The sequence below is a fragment of the Metarhizium album genome (assembly GCF_000804445.1).
Source record: "Metarhizium album ARSEF 1941 chromosome Unknown scaffold_8, whole genome shotgun sequence".
Lineage (NCBI taxonomy): Eukaryota > Fungi > Ascomycota > Sordariomycetes > Hypocreales > Clavicipitaceae > Metarhizium > Metarhizium album.
The window spans coordinates 61,377-82,712 of NW_024467582.1; the positions used below are offsets into that span (position 1 = coordinate 61,377).

The 21,336-nt window shown below is 53.8% G+C and overlaps 7 protein-coding genes across 7 annotated transcripts; 4 read left to right on the plus strand and 3 right to left on the minus strand.

Annotated features, from left to right (window-relative positions):
• Window positions 1–283: 283 nt before the first annotated feature.
• MAM_03808 (uncharacterized protein) lies at window positions 284–3,319 on the minus strand (the record flags this gene model as incomplete). Its single annotated transcript, XM_040822607.1, has 3 exons — window positions 284–355; window positions 412–3,074; window positions 3,133–3,319. 3 exons carry the CDS (start codon window positions 3,317–3,319, stop codon window positions 284–286), a joined length of 2,922 nt encoding a protein of 973 aa, XP_040679113.1.
• Window positions 3,320–5,398: 2,079 nt separating this feature from the next.
• Window positions 5,399–6,552, minus strand: MAM_03809 (Translation initiation factor 3, RNA-binding subunit; the record flags this gene model as incomplete). Its single annotated transcript, XM_040822608.1, has 2 exons — window positions 5,399–5,623; window positions 5,698–6,552. The coding sequence occupies 2 exons, from the start codon at window positions 6,550–6,552 to the stop codon at window positions 5,399–5,401; spliced, it is 1,080 nt and encodes a 359-aa protein (XP_040679114.1).
• Window positions 6,553–7,435: 883 nt separating this feature from the next.
• On the plus strand, window positions 7,436–7,801 carry MAM_03810 (uncharacterized protein; the record flags this gene model as incomplete). The annotated part of the gene is made up of 1 exon (XM_040822609.1): window positions 7,436–7,801. One exon carries the CDS (start codon window positions 7,436–7,438, stop codon window positions 7,799–7,801), a length of 366 nt encoding a protein of 121 aa, XP_040679115.1.
• A 2,755-nt stretch (window positions 7,802–10,556) lies between these two features.
• MAM_03811 (uncharacterized protein) lies at window positions 10,557–14,408 on the plus strand (the record flags this gene model as incomplete). Its single annotated transcript, XM_040822610.1, has 2 exons — window positions 10,557–10,804; window positions 10,946–14,408. 2 exons carry the CDS (start codon window positions 10,557–10,559, stop codon window positions 14,406–14,408), a joined length of 3,711 nt encoding a protein of 1,236 aa, XP_040679116.1.
• Window positions 14,409–14,931: 523 nt separating this feature from the next.
• MAM_03812 (uncharacterized protein) lies at window positions 14,932–16,425 on the minus strand (the record flags this gene model as incomplete). Its single annotated transcript, XM_040822611.1, has 2 exons — window positions 14,932–16,245; window positions 16,315–16,425. The coding sequence occupies 2 exons, from the start codon at window positions 16,423–16,425 to the stop codon at window positions 14,932–14,934; spliced, it is 1,425 nt and encodes a 474-aa protein (XP_040679117.1).
• Window positions 16,426–17,367: 942 nt separating this feature from the next.
• MAM_03813 (Sporulation/nuclear morphology, Spo7) lies at window positions 17,368–18,666 on the plus strand (the record flags this gene model as incomplete). Its single annotated transcript, XM_040822612.1, has 1 exon — window positions 17,368–18,666. The coding sequence occupies one exon, from the start codon at window positions 17,368–17,370 to the stop codon at window positions 18,664–18,666; it is 1,299 nt and encodes a 432-aa protein (XP_040679118.1).
• Window positions 18,667–19,908: 1,242 nt separating this feature from the next.
• On the plus strand, window positions 19,909–20,868 carry MAM_03814 (glucan endo-1,3-beta-glucosidase A1-like protein; the record flags this gene model as incomplete). The annotated part of the gene is made up of 1 exon (XM_040822613.1): window positions 19,909–20,868. One exon carries the CDS (start codon window positions 19,909–19,911, stop codon window positions 20,866–20,868), a length of 960 nt encoding a protein of 319 aa, XP_040679119.1.
• Between the last annotated feature and the right edge of the window lie 468 nt (window positions 20,869–21,336).

A 21,336-nucleotide genomic window follows, 5' to 3' on the forward strand; every position in this document is an offset into this window, starting at 1 on the left:
CAACTGAATGGTATATTTGCCACCCAATGACTCGCGCTCTATCACTTGGTTTTGCTGTCTTCACGTTGCCACACCGCAACTCACAAAGTTGAACAAACAGCGCCGCCGACACCAGAGCCCCCTTTCTGGTTGTTTCACCTGTATCATATTCTCGTCTTTTCCATTTCGTTTCCCACAGACAAAAGCTAGCTTTGTACCATGTCCTATGTCGGATTCTATTTCCATCCAAGTCATCCTCGATTCCGCCTCTTTCCTCTTTTTTTTTTTCCTTTCTAGTCTCCCTTCAAGTTTCAGTGTCGAATTCTTGCGCCGCTGGCGTTGCAGAGCCTTTTGAACGGGACATACTATATGGTGCCTGTACCCCCATGTTAGTCATCACCACATCCATCACTTCATAGCTATACAACTTACCAGAACTTCCTTGGCGTTACAGATTCTCCAGGCTAGTTTCCGTACGTTTCCATCTGCCAACACCACAACTGGCGCAAAATCAACCCCAAACATTTCTCGAATGGCATATACTATCCTCTTGGCATATTTGCCATCACGCTCGACATGGCTACCAAATGCTTCATCGATAGTGCATGGAGCAATATCGGGGTCTCTATCCAGACAGTTCCGGACAACCGGCAGGATAGACGCCTCGACTGCTTCGGCGTACATGCCCTTGGAATCGATATCAGCATCATTCTCTGCAAACTGCGAAATGCGAATCTCAAAGGGCTCGGATATGGACATGGCAATATGCTTGCCATTATGGTGGTATCGGAATTCGAAAACACCCTGCGTCCACCATAGCTTGTCTCCACTGAATTCCACCTCACCCTCTACCATGTCTGGCTCAGACGAGTCGCCTTTGGGACAAGGATGCTCCGAGGTCACTATGCTCCGGTCAGCGGTCAAGGCGTCATAGACGCCTTCGTTCGTGGGAGCCCAGCGTCCAAGGGACGGCACCTCGGTAGCCTCTCTGGACCGGTTATCCGTAACCATGTACAGGCCAATCCAATCCTTTTCGCTGTGGTTTGCCGGTGCCCTCCACTTGACTCTCAAGGGAGTGCCATACTCAAATGCCGTGGTCTTGACGGGCTTGGGAAACCGCCCGGTGAGACTCTCCTTGCCCGTGGCTCTATCATGAATATTTGTCAGGGAAGACGGCGTGCCTTGCACGGAGAGCGAGTACAGCTTCGGGTCCAGGCCAGCCACATCAGCAGAAATCTTGGTCAGAGTGATACGAGCCGGTGCGATGTTGAAGAAAGCAGACGTATCTCGCACAATGGTCTTGACACCGGAAGCAAACTTGGGGCGAGCGGTATCAATGAAGTCTTCTACGAAATGAGTGGTATCGTCGAGGACCTTGTCGACACTCGCTTGCCAGCCTTTCACCGGAGGTGGCAAGGAACGCTTGATAAACTTGGTGAGACCAGCCTCTCCACGCATGCTTCTGCCGTAGATCTTTTGCATGTGTGGTCTCTCGACGTACGAGATGTAATACAGAGTAAGCAGTTGTGCTACAAGAGCCATGATGAAGATGGCCCTGCTCCAGGTAATGAGTGCGCCGCCCCATGCACCAGCCGTTCCAAAGATCCTTTCCGGGTTGTTGAGAAATCGATAGATGGATGTGTACGTGAGCTTAGCCTCTTGGTCCCAGAAGAAATCACCGCAGAACCAGCCGAATTCGCCCAACGAGTCATAGACGCTGAAGGCAGTCCATAGTTGAAGGGCAATCAAGCCGCCACCCATGACGTGTTTTAGAAGCACAAGGCCATAGCCCCAGTCCGCTGGCATGGAGTACATCTTGTAGCAGGCCGCAACAAAGGACGCGTTGCACATGATCATGCTGATATGATGCAGGCCCTTCCATTGCCGCCACGCCTCGCCTGCACTTTCACCATATTTGAGAAAGTGACGGGTCCACATTTTGGTTTTGGACTGCTTGTCAAGAATAATGCTTAGCCCCAGGTGATACCAGACACGCCACAAGAGTGCGTGAGCTACGAAGAAGGCCTGCCAAGCTGGCGTCGTTGGGGTCGCCAGAGTGAGGATGGCTACATACATGGGCAGGAGGACAACCATGGAGTCTGGCACTCTGAAAAGATCCATGTTGCTGAAGCCAACCATGTTGTGAACCGGGACTGGTGGCTCTTGCGTAGGCATCTTGGTGGTAGAAGCCGAGCGGTTGATGACGTTGTGGTCGGGCATGTCGAGACTCACATTGGAATCGCTCTGCAGCCGGGAAACGTCTCTCTTCCTCGGTGTAGGAGGATTGTAGATTTTTGCGATGTGAGGATTTTCCACAGTCACCAGGAAGGCGAACTGTGCGGCATGGGCGATGATGGAGATGAAGAGGACCTCGTAGCTGGCCGCCATCATGGAGATGCCGTAGTATCCAGCATAGCCGATCGAGTACATGGGGTGCGGCGCCATTTCGAACACGCCGTCAAAGGTAAGGTCTTGGTCGATGAGATAGAAGAAATCACCCCAGTACCACGCAAAGTCCTTGACGACTCTGTGGGCATCCAGCTTCACCCAGAGATTGAATCCAACCAAGGCAATACCCAGGGCCCAGCGAGTAGCACAAACAAGAATGTTCTCCGCTTCCGGGGTGTGGCCACAGACCATAGCAAACAGGCAATACGACACGAAGTCACACATCAAGATCAAGTCAACAACCCGCCGGAAGACCAACCATGTGTTGTACTCCAGAGGCGCCTTCTCGAAGTCGTAATCTTCTGGTATTTTTGCTTCGAGTTCTCGTTTGAGGAGGTTGTAAAGCCAAGGTCGAGGGTTCTTGCCTGATCTGGGATCTTCGAAGAGCTTCCATCGTTTGGCCCACGTTATCAGACGTCGATGGTGGGACTGAATATGTAACAACACACCGATTCCAACATTGTAGCAGCCTCTCCAGAACAGAAAAGTGATTGCGAAGACAGGTCGCTTCCATCCGGTTGGTAGAGAGTAGGCAACTAAAATCATCAAGCCCAGGATGCCGAGAACAACGGCGTCTGACAGATTTTTGGGCTGTCGTGGGTCCAGAAGCTGCGAAACCATGTCATGGGTAGTTGGCACAATGAAAACTGCCAGATGGAACAACACGTTAGCTCTAGTGTCTGCACTAATAAAACGACGGCTTACCTGTGCCGTCCGGGGTTCGCCCATAGGTCTTTGGGTTGGACTTGGGCTTGCCATGGTCCGGGGCGGTTTTGGTGGCCAGACTTTCTGAAGTAACAGACTGTGCTGGGTCAGCGACACTGGGAAACCCATTCGTCTGTCTTTGACGGAGCTCAGACGCTTCGGCGTCGACGGCGTGGCTGTTACTCATGGCTTGAATGAACGCCTAGAAGAATTGCCCACGAAGCATGAGAGAGTACGTCCGGGAGAAAAGGAATGCGAGAGAACCGACTAGTTGACCGACAACAAGGAGAATGAGGGATTCCGCCGAGTAGACGATACTGCAATTATCTCTTCGGGTATGGTTGCAGAGCTTCGAGTTGCTACTTTAGTAGTCGAACTTGAACGTTGAAGAGGCTGCTCGCACAGGCAGGCAGAGCTTCCAAACCTACACTCCGGCACACAGATCGAGCCAGGTCAGGGTATTGTTGCGGGAGAAGGAAGTTTCTGGTGCGTTTTATTGGCTTCGGCACAATGCGTCATGAGTGCGTGAAAGATGCAAGTCGAATATGCGCGTCTGGGCGGATGTCGCCAAATCAGGCCGGTAACGGCTGCAGGTGCGAGCAATCAACGTGCAAATGCGGCGCAAGATTGACAAGCCACCGTTCTTACTGGGCGAGTGATGTCAGAAGAACAAGAGACGCTGTTATTCATGTGCGGACAGCCATGTGGCTAGCAATATCTCGGTCTCTATCAGAACATGGGTTTCGAAGGTTGCGAGAGCTCAAGTCGGGGAGGTTGGAGGGCTCCAAGACCAGTTCATTGGATTGACGGAAGGTGGGCCTGGGGTGCCACCGCATGAGCAACCCGGCGGCACCTTCCATGCTTCATGCAGAGCCAACAGTCAACAGTCCCTATCCCGTGCTTTTCCGCACCACACTCGGAGCGAAGAAGATGCTGCGAACCCAAAGGCACATGTGAAACCTCAGCGAGATGCAATACTATCAGTTCTCAGTCATGCCTGTCTCGAGGCTAGCGTCGAGCCACGGAGTACGGAGTATGGGCTCGTATAATGATCTGGGCGACGGCTCGACGGCATGCGGTGATGGTGTTTCCCCGCCCTGCAGCGCCCCAATTCCACATGTGCACTGGCCAGTTGGTGGTTGACCCGGCGGTAGCTGCAGCGGCCCTTTGTCTTCAATCTACGCTGAACAACACACCAAAACCCGTCTTTACAGGCCAAAAATCTGACCGAGAAACAACTCTTTTGATTAAAATTTTTTTAATGTTTTTCAACCAGAAAGCCCTTGCTGCTTATTGGTTGGGGGTGGCATTTCACTTGTCACTTTTTTTGTTCTTACCAAGACTCCCGCCATTTACCGAGCTTTTGCCCAGCTAACAACGCGGCGACGAAAGCGGCCTTCTCTGTCCAACCAATCAAAGGCTTCCACTCATAGTAGCAACTCTGCGATGGTTTCCCAACAACAAATATTTACGTACTTACCCCCGTGTTACTCCACATATTAGTTACCATTTTCAACTACCCACCATCCAGGACGTCAAACCTCAAGGCGTGGACATGAACCAGTAGGAGCAGTACTCCCGACTCCCGCCATGAAGCCTAGGTGCTTATTCGGTATTCGACCACTCCGCCACTCTCAAGTCGTGTAAATTCCTCCACCAAAGTTAAAAAGCCAGCGACCCCCTCCCAGCAATGCCTCCGTTGAGCAAACACGATATCTGGTCACTTCGCTCACTAACTCGCCATCGAGTTTACTGCTGCGGGGCCGCATAGAGCTTCCCGAAGAGGGGGGTTCTGTCTGTGGTGCGGCAGAGCTGTAAACTTTTTTTATTCATTTATTTATTCATTCCTCATTGATCGGAGAACCTCCGATCGGACGGGCTTTTGTGCTTAGCATTTAAACTATGCCCTTCGACTCTGGCGCCGATCTTTCCTGGTTTTCCTGGCAACATGGGCCGCGGGATCAAGAATTCCATCCGTCTCGATGCAGACAGGACCAGCTATCGTGCCCCGCTCGACCCGTGCCCGTCTAGAACGAACCACATGACATTTAGAAGGCTCAGTCGTGGCTTGCCGACAGTCCGGAAACATACCTGTTGAGCATACTGCAAGACTAGGCGTGGCCGAAGAACATCCATCTCATGTGGTAATGTGCATGCACGGAAAAAGCAGTCATGGTCATGGATGGTGCAGTCATGGTGATAAAACACAAGGCCGCAATGTACATTAACCGCAGATTCCTCGTGTCCCTACGACAACAGAAACAGTCTACTGAGCCTTCTTGGCAAACTCGACTCTGAGAATAAGATGCTTGAAACCAAATCCATCCATCTTGCTGCATGCCTTGACGGCATCTCCACGGTCTGCGAAGCTGATAAAAGCGAATCCTTTAGCCATGCCAGTTTCCCTGTCCTTAGCGAGGAACACCCTGGTGACTCTTCCAAATCGCTCAAACATATCCCGTAACTCCGACTCCTCTGCCATCTCGGAAACCTGTCGAGGACGTTAGCAATGCGCCGTATGAATGAAAAAAGCAGCAGGCGGGCATCCCACGGGGGCACACATACGTTGGTGACGCGAAGGGTGGCAAAGTCGTCTCTCTCGCCGTACTTGGATCCTCCCATGCGCTCGCCAGCGGCTCCGGCACGATCGCCACGCAGAGCAGGAGGAACGTAGGAGCCCTTCTTGGCAGCACCGCCGGCACCAGATGGTGCGGGCTCGTCGCCCATGCCGGCGGCGACGTCTGCGGCGCCATTCTCCCCAATGGGTGCCATGGTGTCCTTGTACGGGCATCTGGCTGTGAAATGTTCGCCATTGCAAATACGGCACTTGACCTTCTTGTCCTTGAGCTTGTCCTTCATAGACTGCGTGTCGGGGTCCTGGCTCTCGTCCTTGGCATCCTTGCGCCAGTTGACGCTAGGTCGGAAGATGATATTCTCACCGACTGATGTGGTATCGGGGGCAGGGCCGGCGCCGTCCTTTTGGCTGAGGCCAAACTTGGACCAAGTCGTTCTATTGGCAACCCGGGGGTTGACAGTCTCCTTGAGGGTGACATAGCGAATTCTGCGGGTTGTCTTTACTTTCTGGCCTTGATCGTTGTATCGGAATGTGATGATGGTCTTTGTTCCGTCCTTGTTGGAGATGGTCTGGGGAGGAGGAAGGTCGGTGGTCTCCTCGACGTCGTCGTCGGCCCAGTCATGCCTATTTCGGGTGTGGGGGTTAGATATGCGAAGACAAGGCTGGCGATGCTTCTCTGCCGAGTTACTCACCTCGGCTTCGGGGGTGCCGTCGTAGCCATGATCTCCAGGTTGAAAGTTCCGGCCTCTATGTTTCTTTTGCGCCGCAGTCGTAATCCAGGTATTTTCTGAACGTAATTTGGCGCCTTGAGGCTGGTCGTTGCGATCGTGGGGTTTCGTAGACATGGACGAATTTCTCACTTTTCGTGGGCTGAGTGGTTTGTCGTTGTGGGGCGAAAAGTCCGATCACAGAGAGTGTGGCTGATGTGGCTGATGTGGCTGATGTGGCTGATGTGGCTGATGTGGCTGATGTGGCTGGTGAGGCATACGTGACCGACCTGTCTTGGGCGAAGGGCAGGAGAAGGTTGCTTTCGGTCCATGATGTAGAAAGAGAATACAACTGGGACTGAAACCGGATCGACTGTTATTGGAGTGTCAAAGTATGCGAATTTTTTTAAATTTTTTTTTTTTTTTGCAGTGTATACGATGCTAAATCATTGTCGACAAAGTTGGTGAAGCTACTATCAAACAGTTAAAGGATATCGTGCATTTGGACGAGCAAAGGACGGATGTGGCACTGAATATTTTGATTTTGGGTTCGTCAAGGACAATAATCACCTTCCCCGTCAAAAAAGGCCTTGTCATCTCGGGTATCAGTAACCATCGTCGCAAAGTCGGAGAGTCAATCGCCACCAAGCTCGTGTCCATCGAAGTGGCAAGGCTTGGCCAAGAGCGGCACAGCCAGCAACCACGTAATCAGTAGTCCGCGTCCTCCGTAATCTGAGGGACGCCCCGCGTGGCGTCCGAGTCTGGTTCGTCCGTGACGCGCGGGCAGTCTCGACCAGCTCTGATAAATTTCGAGGCGCGGCCTTCTTGGCCACTCAGCTCTGTGCCACCTGTTGGGCCTGGCATTTTTCTTTTCTCCTCACTCAACATCCTTTACTGTTATTCCTTGTGCTGCGTTCATAATAGCCACTTAGGCCTCCTTGCCCAATCCATCCGCAGACGCGCGCGAAATCTTCAGCCGACGATCCTCCGTATCGACAGTCATCAAACAAATATCATCGACATGAGCAACAAAGGCCACGAGCCTCCTCCATACGGTGGTGCTCCTCCACCCGTGGCACCGAAGCCTTCATACGGCGGTGGTCAGCCAGCGCCTTTCCCAGATGACCAGCAGCGCGGCTATCAGCAGCCATATCATCAGCAGCAGCAGCCATACTACCAACCTGGTCCTCAGATGGGCTATTACAATCAACAACAAGGACCGTACCCCCCAGCGCAATATGGACCTCCCCAGGGCCAATTCCAGCCCGGCGGTTACCAACCATATCAGACCTATCAGCCTCAACAAAGACAAGACAAATCCGCTGGCATCATGACCGGTTTATTGGCCGGCCTGGCATGCTGCTGCTGCTTAGACTGCCTTTTCTAACCGGCGCGTTTCCCTCACGCCTGAGTAAAAGAATAGAGGGAAGTCACCGGCCGACGACTAAGCCGTTGCAGTACTGCAATTGCGCGTACAACAATAAAACTCAAAGACCATAAAGGAAGGGAGGGATACGTGATGATAATTATTCATTGATTGCCCATCAGGACCCGGCAGCTTGCCCTGCTGATCTGACCTTTGAAAGTTTTCGAACGCGTTGATATCTGTGGTACGCGGAATACATTGGTTTTGGAGTGTGGCAATGGGGCCCGAGCTGCAAGACATGTTCGATTTGGATACACACGTTTTTCTTTATCGGCGTTGGTGTTGGGAATAGAGCGCGCCGTCGGGGCACCTATAGGATTGTTCTTGCTCGAATTATTATCACGCTGTATTTTGTGCAGTCTTGTGCGCATTCGTACACGTGAATGTTTCTGTTCTTCAGCTTCAATATACCTACTTTTCGTATACGGTAGATATGACGTGACACGGTTTGTTCGGGTGTACCAATGAAAACAAGAGCAAGTCGAATTGAATATTTCAATTCGAGCTCTCGTGCAAGTACTGAGCGGGCAGTATTAGTATGTCCCTGCTCCGGCTTGACAGGGACGGGTGATGCCCCGGGACTTCTTTGTGTGGCACATGGGGTGAGCGCATGTTTTATGTAGAATCGTACTGATTGTTTGCCTGTTTCCAGGCAAGGACTGATTGATTGTCTGTGCGCTTTGGATAATGATAGAGGTTGAATATGACTATGTGCCACGACAAAGATGCCTGATACCTATCCATGCGTGTGATAGTTAGACGGGCCGGGCATCCATCTAGGTGTCCATGGAGGACTTTGAACGTTCTTTGTCCACCTAACACCTAGCTAGTGCGAATGAGGATATTGATGGTATCAATGGGCCTGTCTGCTGCTTCATCATCCCTACCCATGGCTCAGAACAGGGCTTACATTTCACAGCAAGGGGCTCCTTTTTGTCTAAATCAGCTGAACAACCCCGGCAATTCACGGCAAAACTTACCGCTTCCAACCAGCGGGCGGGGATGAGTACTGCAAGACGTGGCCACAGAGCTTGCAGATGGACATCAGAAAGCTCACGAGCAAGGATCATAAGACGATGGGAGACATCTTGGCATCGAAGGAGAAGCGCCCCATCAGCGTAGGGGTCACAGAGTATTCTGAACCACATGGTGACGAGCACCAAGATAGAGAGAGCGAGTGAAAGACAAACAATCTGTGCAACAGAAGGGTTAATCTTTACAAAATCGATGACTGGTCACGATGGGAGCCAGACACTTTCACAACAGGGTGCTGAAAAAGCGCATCCAGGAGCTAACGTTGAACTAGGATCCTATCCGATTCACACAGAAATCGTTCGCAGTGGAATCGTCTGAGTTTGAAGTTGATCCTAAAATTACGCCGGAGCATGAATGGGGTTTGACTGTGTGATCTTATGGTGGTACATCGGAGTCTGATTTTGAGCATGTCGTTTTTTACTTGAAAGTTGGACCAGAAAAATGGACGCGAAATGTACTGCCACAAGACCAGCACTCATGCGGGTAGTTCATACGCATCACCTGTGCTTACTATGGAGGTCGTGACGTCTCCCCATGGCGTCGAAAGCCAAGGATCCTAAGAGACGGGACAAGTTGGAATAGTCCACGAGGCGGCCAGGCACAGCCGTCTGGATTTCTTTAAAATAGCCCTGTACATGTATCCTCTGCCCGAGAGGGCTGACCCAGTCAGTATGGTATCATTGACGGTCTACAACAAAGTCAGCGCTACCAACTTCACTTTAATCGTTTGCCTTTCCTACCACGGCGTCTCAGCGCCACGGTATGCCCATCACGAAAACGTCATCGTCATCGTAATCGTCGCCGTCGCCACTCACCCTTCGCCGACGGCCCAAGGGAGGCAGCGATGTGGTGCATTTTCGCTTCGTCGTGACCCTCTCATAGATGAGGGGACGTCGGACTGGGTTTATTATTACTTTTTTGCTCGCTTGCCGCCAGGCTGCGCATCGTTTGTTTGATGCCAGCAACCACCGACTGTTGGCTGGCAAACAGGGCCAGCCGGGGCTGGGATCGCGAGTTGGTGGGCTTGGATGTTTGACGATCGTTGGTTTGCTGCAGCACATTCTGCAACAAAAGGCAGACAGAGACAAGGACATGGACAAGGGCAGATGTGCTACCAAACGCAAAACAGGATCCCGGCTTGGGCGCAGCCGCTCCGTGTCCAGTGCCACAGCGGCAAACTAGCTTCAATGACTGTGATTGGCTACCAGCAGTGGTGCGTTCCTGTAATAGTACTAGCGACGGTGCCTGTGGCGCCTGTGGTGCTTGTAGCACCTGTAGGCGTGGCCTGTGCATACCGCTGTGGGCAGCTCTTGCCGGTTTGGTCTCCGCCTCTGATGTCACGGATTGCATGAGCCGGCTCATGGCGCCCTCCCTTTGCCTAAATCGGCAGAAGCTTGTGTGCCAACTTTTCCAGTCCGTTGATCTCCATGCCCGCTGGCCTGTTTAATATTCACCGTCGCTCGCTCCTTTTTGCCTTGTGCCTCAGTATCCTATTAGCATGGTGACCTTGCATCCCGTCAGCCATCACTCATTCTGTTTCCGACATTATGTCCTAATGTTCACTTTCGACCATCCAATCGACCTGATGGCCTGACTCGAATCTTTTGCCCTTCAACCTGCAAGAACATGAGTCTTCCCTCGCCCACGACGAACCTCTACCGAACCTCATCACCCTTTTCCAATGGCTTCAAATATACCCGCAAACGTGGCCGCTGGGCCCAGCTTCTGGCCGTCCATCTCTATGACCGAGGCAACAACAGCTCTGTCGCAACGTGCTGCCATCCTCACTAGAAGTGAGAACAGCAAGGCCAAACAGCAGCAAGGGCTTGGTATAGTTAGTTTCTTGACTGCCATCAGCGTCGCTGTAGCTATTTTCTCGGCCCAGTTTCTCTTGTTTGCATCGTTACGAAACAAGCTGGCAAGAATATTGTATGTTGTACACTTTCTCCCATCCCTCTTTCTCTTCCCCCCCTCCACCCTCTCTCTCTCCCTCCCCCTTTTTTTTAATGTCGGCGTTGCCAACTACGACATGAGATGTTCTACTTATTGACATAAACATGAAACAAACAGCAAGCCAAAGACCTACCTTGTTCCCGAGCGCGAGAGAACTGAGCCGCCGCCAGCAAACCTAGTATCCATGATTGGAGCCCTGGTTACGTACGACGAGCGTGAAGTCATCAAAAAATGCGGCTTGGACGCATATTTCTTTCTACGCTATTTGAAAACACTTCTCGTCATATTCGTACCAATATCCTTTGTGGTATTGCCCATCTTGCTACCCTTGAATTTTGTCGATGGCATCGGTCGCCAAATAGACATCAGTGACGGGGACAGAAATTCTACCAATGCGACCATCCCGACTGGTCTTGACACCTTGGCATGGGGAAACGTCGCTCCGAACAATCGGAGCCGATACACAGCCCACCTTATAATGGCCATCCTCGTCGTCATTTGGGTCTGCACAGTCTTTTTCTTCGAGCTGCGAGTTTACATTAAAATCCGCCAAGATTATCTGGCCAGCGCCGAGCACCGTCTTCGAGCCTCTGCTACCACTGTTCTTGTCAGCAGTATTCCGAAAAAATGGCTGACTGAAGAAGCCTTGTCGGGGTTGTTTGACGTGTTACCGGGAGGCATAAGGAACCTTTGGATCAACCGAGATTTGACTCAACTCCTGGACAAGATCTCCCTCAGGGACAGTATTCACAAGCAGTTAGAATCTGCCGAGACAAGTCTCATCAAAGCAGCTAAAAAGGCCCAGCTGAAGCAGAGAAATGCGGAAGAAAAGAGGAGGCGTAGGAAGCTGAATCTAAAAGCCTTGACTAAAACAGAGAAAGCTGCTAGAGATGCAGAGGAGGACGCTGAAGCTAATCGTTTAGCTCGCACCGAAGAATGTGCAGATGCTGGACATGACCAAGATGTCCCCCTCACTGATGATGCATGCATCCTCGAGCCTCGGCTTGAAAACCGAGAAACCTTGCGTGCGACAACCTCACCGGACACCACTACGGGTCCAGACGGAAATCACAACCCTCTACATCTTGTTGGAACTGGCCTAAAAGGAGTGGCCGGAAAGGCAGGACGAGGTGTAAATAACGCACTGGGCACCAAAAACGGCTTCGTGGATCTGAGCTCTGCGCAAGAACATACCCATCAAAGAGTTCCTTCTCCGACTCCAACCGAGCCGCAGGAAGCTCTACGAGGCTCCTTGGACGACTCAATACTCACATCCAATTCATCCAAAGCCACAAGACCACCCTACGATCCGACGCACCATCGTGACATGAAAAACTCTGTCCGCAAAGCTGACCACGCTGACGATTTATACCTGAATGCGAAGCCAAAGTTTTGGCAGTTTTGGAAACCCCCGCAAGGCGGGTTTGCGTCGCCTGTACCGCATGGCGCTTCGGGATCCGTGCCTACTACCGAGGGATCTGGCTGGCAGACTTTCAAAAATTCCCTTCCATTTATGGGCCCAAAGGACGAACCATTCAAATACGATGATGCTTATGAATGCGATAATCAACTGGAACTGGACAAGGATGCCGAATGGGCGAAATATATCAAAAGACGTGACCGCCCGACTCATCATCTTCCCCTTTTCGGATTGAATTGGATGTTTGGAATGCCGCTAATCACCAAAAAGGTCGACACGATTTACTGGTGCCGTCAAGAGCTTGCTCGACTCAACTTGGAGATCGAGGAAGATCAAAAGCATCCGGAGAGATTCCCATTGATGGGCTCCGCCTTTATCCAGTTCAATCATCAGATTGCTGCACACATGGCATGCCAGTGCATCGCTCACCACTTACCAAAGCACATGTCCCCACGGACCATTGAGATTTCGCCTCGCGACGTTGTCTGGGGGAACATGGCAATCAGTTGGTGGCAACAGTGGCTTCGTTCAATCATAGTTGTGACAATCGTTGTCGCCATGATCATATTGTGGGCTATTCCCGTGGCCTGGACTGCTGCCATAGGTCAAGCCGATGCTCTCATCAGATCTAATAGTTGGCTAGCGGATCTCGAACAGAACAAAGGACTTGGAACTTTTGTCAAAGCGGTTTCCGGTGTCTTGCCTGCTGTTATTTTGGCGATTTTGCTCGTCCTGGTTCCAGTCATTTTCGGTTTACTGGCAGGCTTCAAAGGCGCAAAGACCGGGGCACAGAAGACGGAATTCGTTCAGATGTACTACTTTGCTTTCTTATTTGTACAAGTCTTTCTTGTTATTTCGATTGCGTCGTTCTTCTTCAAGTCGCTCGGGGACTTCATTACCGGCTTCAAGGAGCTGTCCAGCGTCACTTCCGTCCTTACACTCTTGGCCCTGAATTTGCCGTCCGCCGCCATTTACTTCTTTTCCTACATGATTCTACAGGCTCTTTCTACCAGCTCTGGGACCTTGCTGCAGGTCGGCTCTTTGTTCATGTGGTTCATCATGGCGCCGATTTTCGACAGCACTGCCAGGCAGAAGTGGGCACGCAACACGTCGCTCAACCAGGTCAACTGGGGCTCTTTCTTCCCCGTGTACACGAATTTCGCCTGCATCGGGTTAATATATTGCGTTGTTGCGCCGCTAATTTCTATCTTTGCGATCATCACATTCGGTCTGCTCTGGCTGGCTCAGAGATATGCAATGCTGTACGTCAACCGATCTGACACTGACACTGGCGGAGTCTTGTATCCTCGAGCAATCAACCAAACGTTTACCGGAATTTACGTCATGGAGCTCTGCCTGGCTGGGTTGTTTTTCATTGTGCCTGGCGGTCAATGCACCCCTCACGGCGTTATCATGGTTGCCGTGTTCATCCTCACACTATTGTACCAAGTTATGCTCAATCTTTCTTTCTCGCCTCTATTCCGATATCTTCCAATTACGCTCGAGGACGAAGCTGTACTTCGGGACGAAGCATTCCAACGAGCTCAGGATGTTCGGTTTGGATTAATTCAGGAAGATGAAGAACGGGGGCGGGCTAATCTTGCAGAGAAAGCAACATCGGTTCCAGCCAGTGACAAGAATATCGAGCTCCAGAACGTGGAGCCTGGCAGAATAGATGACTCGAATAGCCGTTTCAGGCCCGCCAAGCAGGTTGGACATTGGGCCAAAGCTGGAGGCAAACAGGTCGGCACATGGGCCAGGGGTGGCGGCAATCAGCTTCGCAAGCTGAAGAACATGACAGACAACACGCGGGCTGCACAATACCGCCGAAACCAACACAAGAAGAATCTCGACGCACAGAGGGCTATAGGTGATGCCCTCTACGGCGGCATTCCAGACGACATTGAGGATTTGACCCCCGAAGAAAGAGATACCCTGACGCAACACGCATTTTTGCACTCGGCTCTACGAGCTCGAAGACCTACAGTCTGGATACCACGAGATGATTTGGGGGTGAGCGACGACGAAATTCGACGCACAAACGCATTCAGCAAGCATATTTGGGTCAGTAACGAAGGAACAGCGCTTGACAGTAAAGTACGCGTTGTGTACGGGAAGAACCCCCCTGATTTTTCGGAGTTGGATATCATCGTCTTGTAACTCTGGCCTCGAGTGCGAAGAAGTGTTGTGGCCTGGTCTGAGCAGACGCCCTGGTGGCGTTGGATCATTGCCGGGAACGACTGGATACCTCAAAGAACTTATTTATTTATTTATTTTTTTGGGGTGGGGGGCTTCTCTGCGCGATGAAAACAAGGGGAAGAAAGGGGATCCTGGGCGGTTCGTTTGTTTATCTACCATCCATCCATTGCATAGCGTGTACTTTCCGCCTGTGTGAGGAGGAGTTTATTTGCCTTCACCTCCTGAAACTGCTGAACAATTGATCGCCAACATCACAGAATTGGGGGTTCAAATGTAAAATACAGAATGAAAGAAGAATATGATGAAGATAGTTGTTGTATGCTTTTTGAATGTGATTTCTAGTCTATGTCTCGCAAATGTATCCAAACGCCATACTGATGCTAACAAGCCCGTCAGGCTAAACTCTAGAGAAAACTGGACAATCCATCAATTCGTCAAACGCCGGCAGTTTATGCTTTGTCATAGTCGCCATCCCCATCTTAGTCTATAGCACAAGGCGCTTCTTCTCAGCAGCCTTGGTCTCCTCCATCTCCTCTGTCAACAGCCTGTTGAAATCGTCCGGGTTATCAAGATACAAATGGTGGCCGGCCTTGGGAATGACAACCACTTTCACACTCCCGTTCTCATTGCGCTTCTCGTCGTCTGTGCCGTGGAGCAGCGCATGGAGCTTGGCCTCCTTGAGCTTCTCTTCTGCTGCCAAGCCACCTGCCACGTCCATCCAGTCGTTTTCGCCGTACATGAAGACGATGGGGATGCCGGTTTCTTTGCGGGCCCTGCTGCTGTCTGTCTGCGGGATAGGCTGGCGACCGACTTGATGAATACGGTTGATGACAGGGCGGCGGGCGTATGCGCCAGGCGCGAGGATGTAGGCTAATGCGTATTCACCACTGCCTTTCTGCTTGAATATGGAGAAGGAATAGTCGTGGAGGGCTTGGGCTTCTTCGGGAGGGAGATGGTTGAAGCGGCGGGAGCTCCAGCCCGACACGAAGCGGGGACCAAACGGGCCGGCCATGAGGACGATGCTGAAGGGGGAGATGTTTGCATCCCAGAGCCAGACGAGCCAGCTTGGCAGAGGGCGCTTGGGGGCACTTGATGCTTGTCCGTTAGGGGGTGTGGAGGGCGGCTTGCGGCTTTCGGTGACAGATTGCTGGTCCTGAGTGAACTCGCTTTGGAGCGTCGACTCTTCGGGCTCGGGGAGGTTTGCGTTAACGGCGTACGGGTCCTCGGGAACCCCAACGGGGGATGCGAGGATGAGCTTCTTCAAATGTCCTGGGTACTTGATGGCGTAGGAAACGGCGAGGTAGCCGCCAAGCGAGTGGCCGAGGAGAGTGAAGCGTTCAATTTTGCGGGATTGCCGCCATTCCTCGAGCGCATCGATGAACCAATTCTCTGCTTCTTCGACCTTTTCCTCTTTGTCTTTGGCGTGGATCTTAAAAGGCGGTCTTGACGAGTTGCCCATGCCCAGCATGTCGAGAGCATAGAGCTTGAGGCCAGGCATGCGGGTGATGGGCTCAAAGTTCTTGTAGAAAAAGCCCAAGCCGGCGCCATATCCGTGGATCATGACGAGCGTCTCCTCGACCTCTTCGCCTCGTCTTTCAACGCAGATTTCGTTGAGGGCGCGATTTTTGCCAGAGAGTTGAACGAGTGAGCGGCGCCATATTCTGGCTCCGTGGGGATCAGGCCTGTCTGTGGTTGAGGCCGAGGCAGAGGTCGATGTGACGCTGTCGGCAGCTTCTTTGAGGTAGGGGACTAGAGAAAGGACGTTGTGCTCTGCCATCGTCGGAGTGACGCTTGTCCACTGCGCAAATAGTCAGTCGTCAGCCCAGCATGTCTACATGGTGTATGAGCGGGCGCGGCGCAGACTCACCCATTGATATGCGGCATCTTTGTAACCCAGGGGGAAATACACAGATGGCGGGCCTCCCCGTGCAGCAGGCTTCTGCTGCTTCAGGTTATCAGGAACCTCGACGTTGGACATTTTCAAAGGTGAGTGTGACGCAGACGCCGAGGAGGAATCGAAAGATGAGGATGAACGCGAAGACGAAGCAGGATTGGGGATAAGCCGTGATCTCTGCAGCGCCGCAGTGACCGCGTTTGGTTGTCGAAGCACTTGCATATGCATAGCCTGAAGGCTCATCGGTCTGGGCGGGGGCGCGCGGGTGCTTTTAATTCAAGCAGCGCCCAGGCACCTTCCAAGTGACGTAGATGGGCTATTCTTGTTTTTCCTGGGGCATGCCGGTCGTTTGCAGTAGCGGAGTTAACGAGCTTGACCATGCGGGCTTCGGATTTTGGGTCCGCCCGGACACCGATGCCACGGAAATGATGATGCGGTCGGAGACACTAGCGGTCGGAGTGATCCGATGTCTGTGCGAGGCTGCGGCTGAGATGGAGGATGGGACAAGACTCCTGAATCCTGGTGGCCTTGAAGTCGTTGCCGACCCTGCTCTGTCGTGTCATCACCTGCACGTGCACGCGCACGCGCACGCGAACGCGAACGGCAGAGGCAAAGGCAGGTGCGAGCGAGGAGCATTGAACATGTGACGTCCCTGCCTGGTCGTGTCGTGTCGTTGGCCGCGACGTTGCGTGGCTGGTTTGCCGCGCCCGGCTGCGGACTCTGCGCTAAGTGCGACTAATAGCCGAGAGGAGAGCGGCACCAGGCAGTTTCATCAATGTCAACTGGTTCCATGTCGTTTCTCAGCCTAGCAGGCTCCATCTCCGGCAATCGATGGCCAACGTCTGTCCCAACTACCAGCGGGTCCCTCGTCGCTTTGCATCACACGCTTCATCATTCTGCGTCTCTTGTTGACACCCATCCCCCCGCGATCGCATGGCACATGGCCTCAGCTGACCGGCTGCGATTTCGGCCTACATCGACTCCTCCACGTCCACGATCCCGCGTGCCCGACGTGCTGCCGCCGTCATGGCCGACGACATCGATTCCATTGTCAAAGGCGCTCCCGTCCGAGCGGCAAACATCAAGAGCAGCTCGGGACCGACCCCAATCGCACCCGCCGGCGGCAAGCTGGGCGACCCCCTCAACCACGCGCCCAGCTCACCATCCATGGTTTACCTGAACCTCCTCATTCTCGAGGCCTCTCTACGAGCGCAGTTTCTCGAACTCAGAGCGAGGAGACGCCACCACACCTTCTTCTTGGCGCTGCTGACGCTATGGGTCGCCTTCTTTGGCTACAAGCTGTACTTTGCCCCCCGGGAGGACGGCCGCGGCGTCGGAGGCTCCATCTATTGGGCATTGGAAGGTGCCCAAAAGGTGTGTTTTATGGGCGGCATCATCACGGCCATTTTGGTCTGGGCAACGGGCATCTGGGACCGCGGCGTGCGTTGGCCGCGGCGGTGGTTCGCCATATCAAACAGGGGCCTGCGCGGCTTCAACTGCAAGCTTGTCATAATACGCCGTCCGTGGTGGGCCGAGGCTCTGTCCACAATTGGCTTCTTCCTGACATACGGCTTGTTTTCGCACACGGCAAGCTCATCGTACCGCCATGTCGAGCCCTGGTTGATGCGGGAGACGGAAAAGGAACTCCAGCTGCCTGGTGAAGGCCACCCCATGCTGGTGCTGCCACACGATGACGAGGAAAGGGGTGGGCACGAGGAGGACCTGGCTCCCGGAGGTGACTACGTCAAGCTCCTCCTGCTACCCAAGCCATTCTCGCCGACCTTTCGGGAAAACTGGGAACTGTATCGCACCGAATACTGGGAGAGGGAAAACGAGCGGCGAGCACGATTACGCAAAAAGGTCAAGGAGCATGACCGCAACATGGCCAAGCAGGCGTACGGTTGGTTGTGGTGGCTGCCATGGAGGCAGACTCCGCAGCGCAGGCCACAGTCACACAAGGCTCTCCATCGCCACTCCAGCAGCGAGAAAGTGCGAAGGGCCCGCGGCGGCAGCGTTCACCGCCCATCTACGAGCTCCTCCCGAAGCCAAACACCTACCTTGGACCTGGACGATGGCCAGCTGAGCCGCCGCCCTAGCTCTGCTTCAGAAAAGCGCCGGAAGAAGCCGACGTCCATTTCCATGTCCAAGCCGAAACGGTCCGGGACAGACTCCCGCTCTGTAACCCCTGAAGCACCGTCACCCTTGACAAAGGAGGCTACCGTTTTCTCTGATGGGGATCCCACTGAAGGTAGTGGACGGGTTTTGCGCAGTGCGGGACAAAAGCCTGGGAGGGCCTCTCCAGAACCGGGGAAGCCGGGTTCATAGGGCATCATCCGTTTGTACATGTCTTGATGTGAGAATATGAAATGTATTGCCTCGAGCTGTCCCGCTTGCCATTGCAGCGATGCTTGTTCACGACGGAGAACGTTTCTTAATAGCCGGTTGGCATCTGTGCATCATAGCGAGTCCGGCTAGGACGAGTTGATGAGAGATGATGAGGCATCAACTGTTTGTGCTCTGTACTCTGTACACGGGACATGATGCAGGGGGGCTTTTCCTCGCGTACCGATGCAATCCAAAGCAACATTCTTTATTGCACATTGCCCAGAGTGCTGCTGCTTTGCCGGACCACGACAGGGCTGTGCAAATCGTCCAGAAGGGCTGCTTTTGCAAGATGCAACGCAGACTTCCCACGCGAGTGACCCATCGGGGAGACGACTTTTTCGGCAAGCAGGAAACCTTGAAAACTGCTTGGTTGGCATCATGATCCACGATTGCATGGACGACCCGCAATTTCGTCTCCCGCAGCCGCCGTTGATGCGGTTGCACAAGGACGTGCACAGAGCAATCGGCACAGCACTTGGGAATTCGGTTGCCGGTGAGACATGACAACAATCTCATTCATTGACTGCGGAAAGCAGCTCGCAGCCCAGATCCAGATGCTGGGACTGAAACTGGAGCCGGAACCGAAACCACGGAGTGCGGAGAATTGAGTCCCCAAATAGCCAACGCAGAACGCAGCGCGCCTAGTTTGTCCGTTGGAACCAATCGCACCCCTTGTATCGCCTGAAATGTGGGGCCTCTGCGCCGCGGGATAATCGGGATAATCTTCCGAACAGCTCGACATTTTCCGCGTGTCTCGCATTAATATCGCCAACAACCGGCAAAAGGTCGAGATTCGAGAGAGGAAGCCGCAAGACATAATAAAGGCCCATACCAGCTCAGGCGCCATGTCTCTGGCCAATTCGACGGGCGCCTTGCGGCCAATAAGCAGACTCTGCCGCCAGCACGGACATGGGAGGAAAATGCGGCTGGCATCAAGGTCCACGACGAGAGAATGGTGTTGTCACTTGCGTGTCAGAGGGCTCCGGAGCAACAGGTGGCTGTGCGAGGCATGAAAGCGAACCGGTGCATATCAACAAGTCTTGGTGATGGCACGAAAATGCCGTATATCATCAGCTTCACGGCCGGTTGTCGCCGCGGGCCGTCCTGCCATGTTGCCTTGGCTCGAGATCCGCAAGCTCACCCCGTCAGTCACTCGCTCTTCTCCTCTTCCCACTCTTCATCATGTCGGGCCGCGTCGCTGCTGCAGCTGCTGCTGCAGCTGCAGCCCTGTTTGCAGCCCATGGCATCATGCCGTGCGCGGCCAAGGCGCCGCACGCCAATGCCGTCAAGACGGCGCAGATGCCGGCCGGATTCTCAAACCGCATCTTCTACGACGACTTCTCGGGGCCCGAGGGATCGCTTCCGGACGCGTCGAGATGGACCATCGACCAGGGCACCCAGTACGACGGGGGGCCCGAGCATTGGGGCACCCGCGAGGTTGAGAGCTACACGGCCGACTGGCAGAACATCCACATCACGGCCGACGGGACGCTCAAGATCACGCCCGTCCGCGGCGACGGCGACTCGTGGACGTCGGCGCGCATCGAGACCACGGCCGACTGGGACTTTGCCTGCGCGTGCGGCGAGCGCCTCCGCGTCGAGGCCAGCATCAAGCTGGGCGACAATGCCGAGGACAGGTCGCTGGGCATCTGGCCGGCCTTTTGGGCCCTGGGCGCCGCGTACCGCGGCAACTACCAGAACTGGCCTGCCCTGGGGGAAGTCGACATTCTCGAGACCGTCAACGGCCTGCGCAAGATCTGGAGCGTCGTCCACTGCGGCACGAGCCCCGGCGGCGTCTGCAACGAGCCCAACGGGATCAGCCACACCACGGAGCCGTTTGAGCGCGGTGTCTGGCACTCGATGGCGTGGGAGATTGACCGGTCGGGCTCGGGCCCAGAGTCCATGACTTGGTACGTTGACGGGCGGCCGCAGTGGACGCTGTGGGAGCAGGACGTGGGCGATGCCGATGCGTGGCACGCACTGGCCGCCGACCCAAAGATGCTGCTGCTGAACGTTGCTGTCGGCGGGGGCTTCCCGGACGGCGTCTCGGGCCTGAAGACGCCCACGGACGAGACGCTTGGCGGCGACGGCGCGAGCATGGAGGTGGACTACGTGGCCGTCTACTCGGAGGGCGGGTGGTGAATGTGGCCATGGCTGCGGGCAGGCAGGCAACATGCGGCGACTGCGTGGACACGAATTGGAGGAAATAACGTGCCTTGTAGCGCTAATCTGCTCTAATTCACAATGCCAATTACACATGATCCCGGACACGGCGCCGTTTGTCGTGCCCACTCACCATCACCGTCGTCGTCAACGTTTTAAGTCGACCTCTCCGGACACTCCCTTCTTCTCCCGAAACCAAAAAGGCAAGCCGGTTCGGCATCGAAATCGTCCCCAGGCAACTAGTTCCACGCCAAATCACCACCAAGCCTCAATTCCACCCGTCACGCACGCACACGCACAAAGGAAAGGCGATATGGACGGACGCCCCGAGTCTGCGACTCACAAGCCAGCCAATGAAATGCAAAGCCGTCGCGGCTCTTGCCTAATTAGGCAAGTGCAGTCGACTTCCCTGTCGGCCCCGTCGGCGGAACCAGCCGTCACCGACTC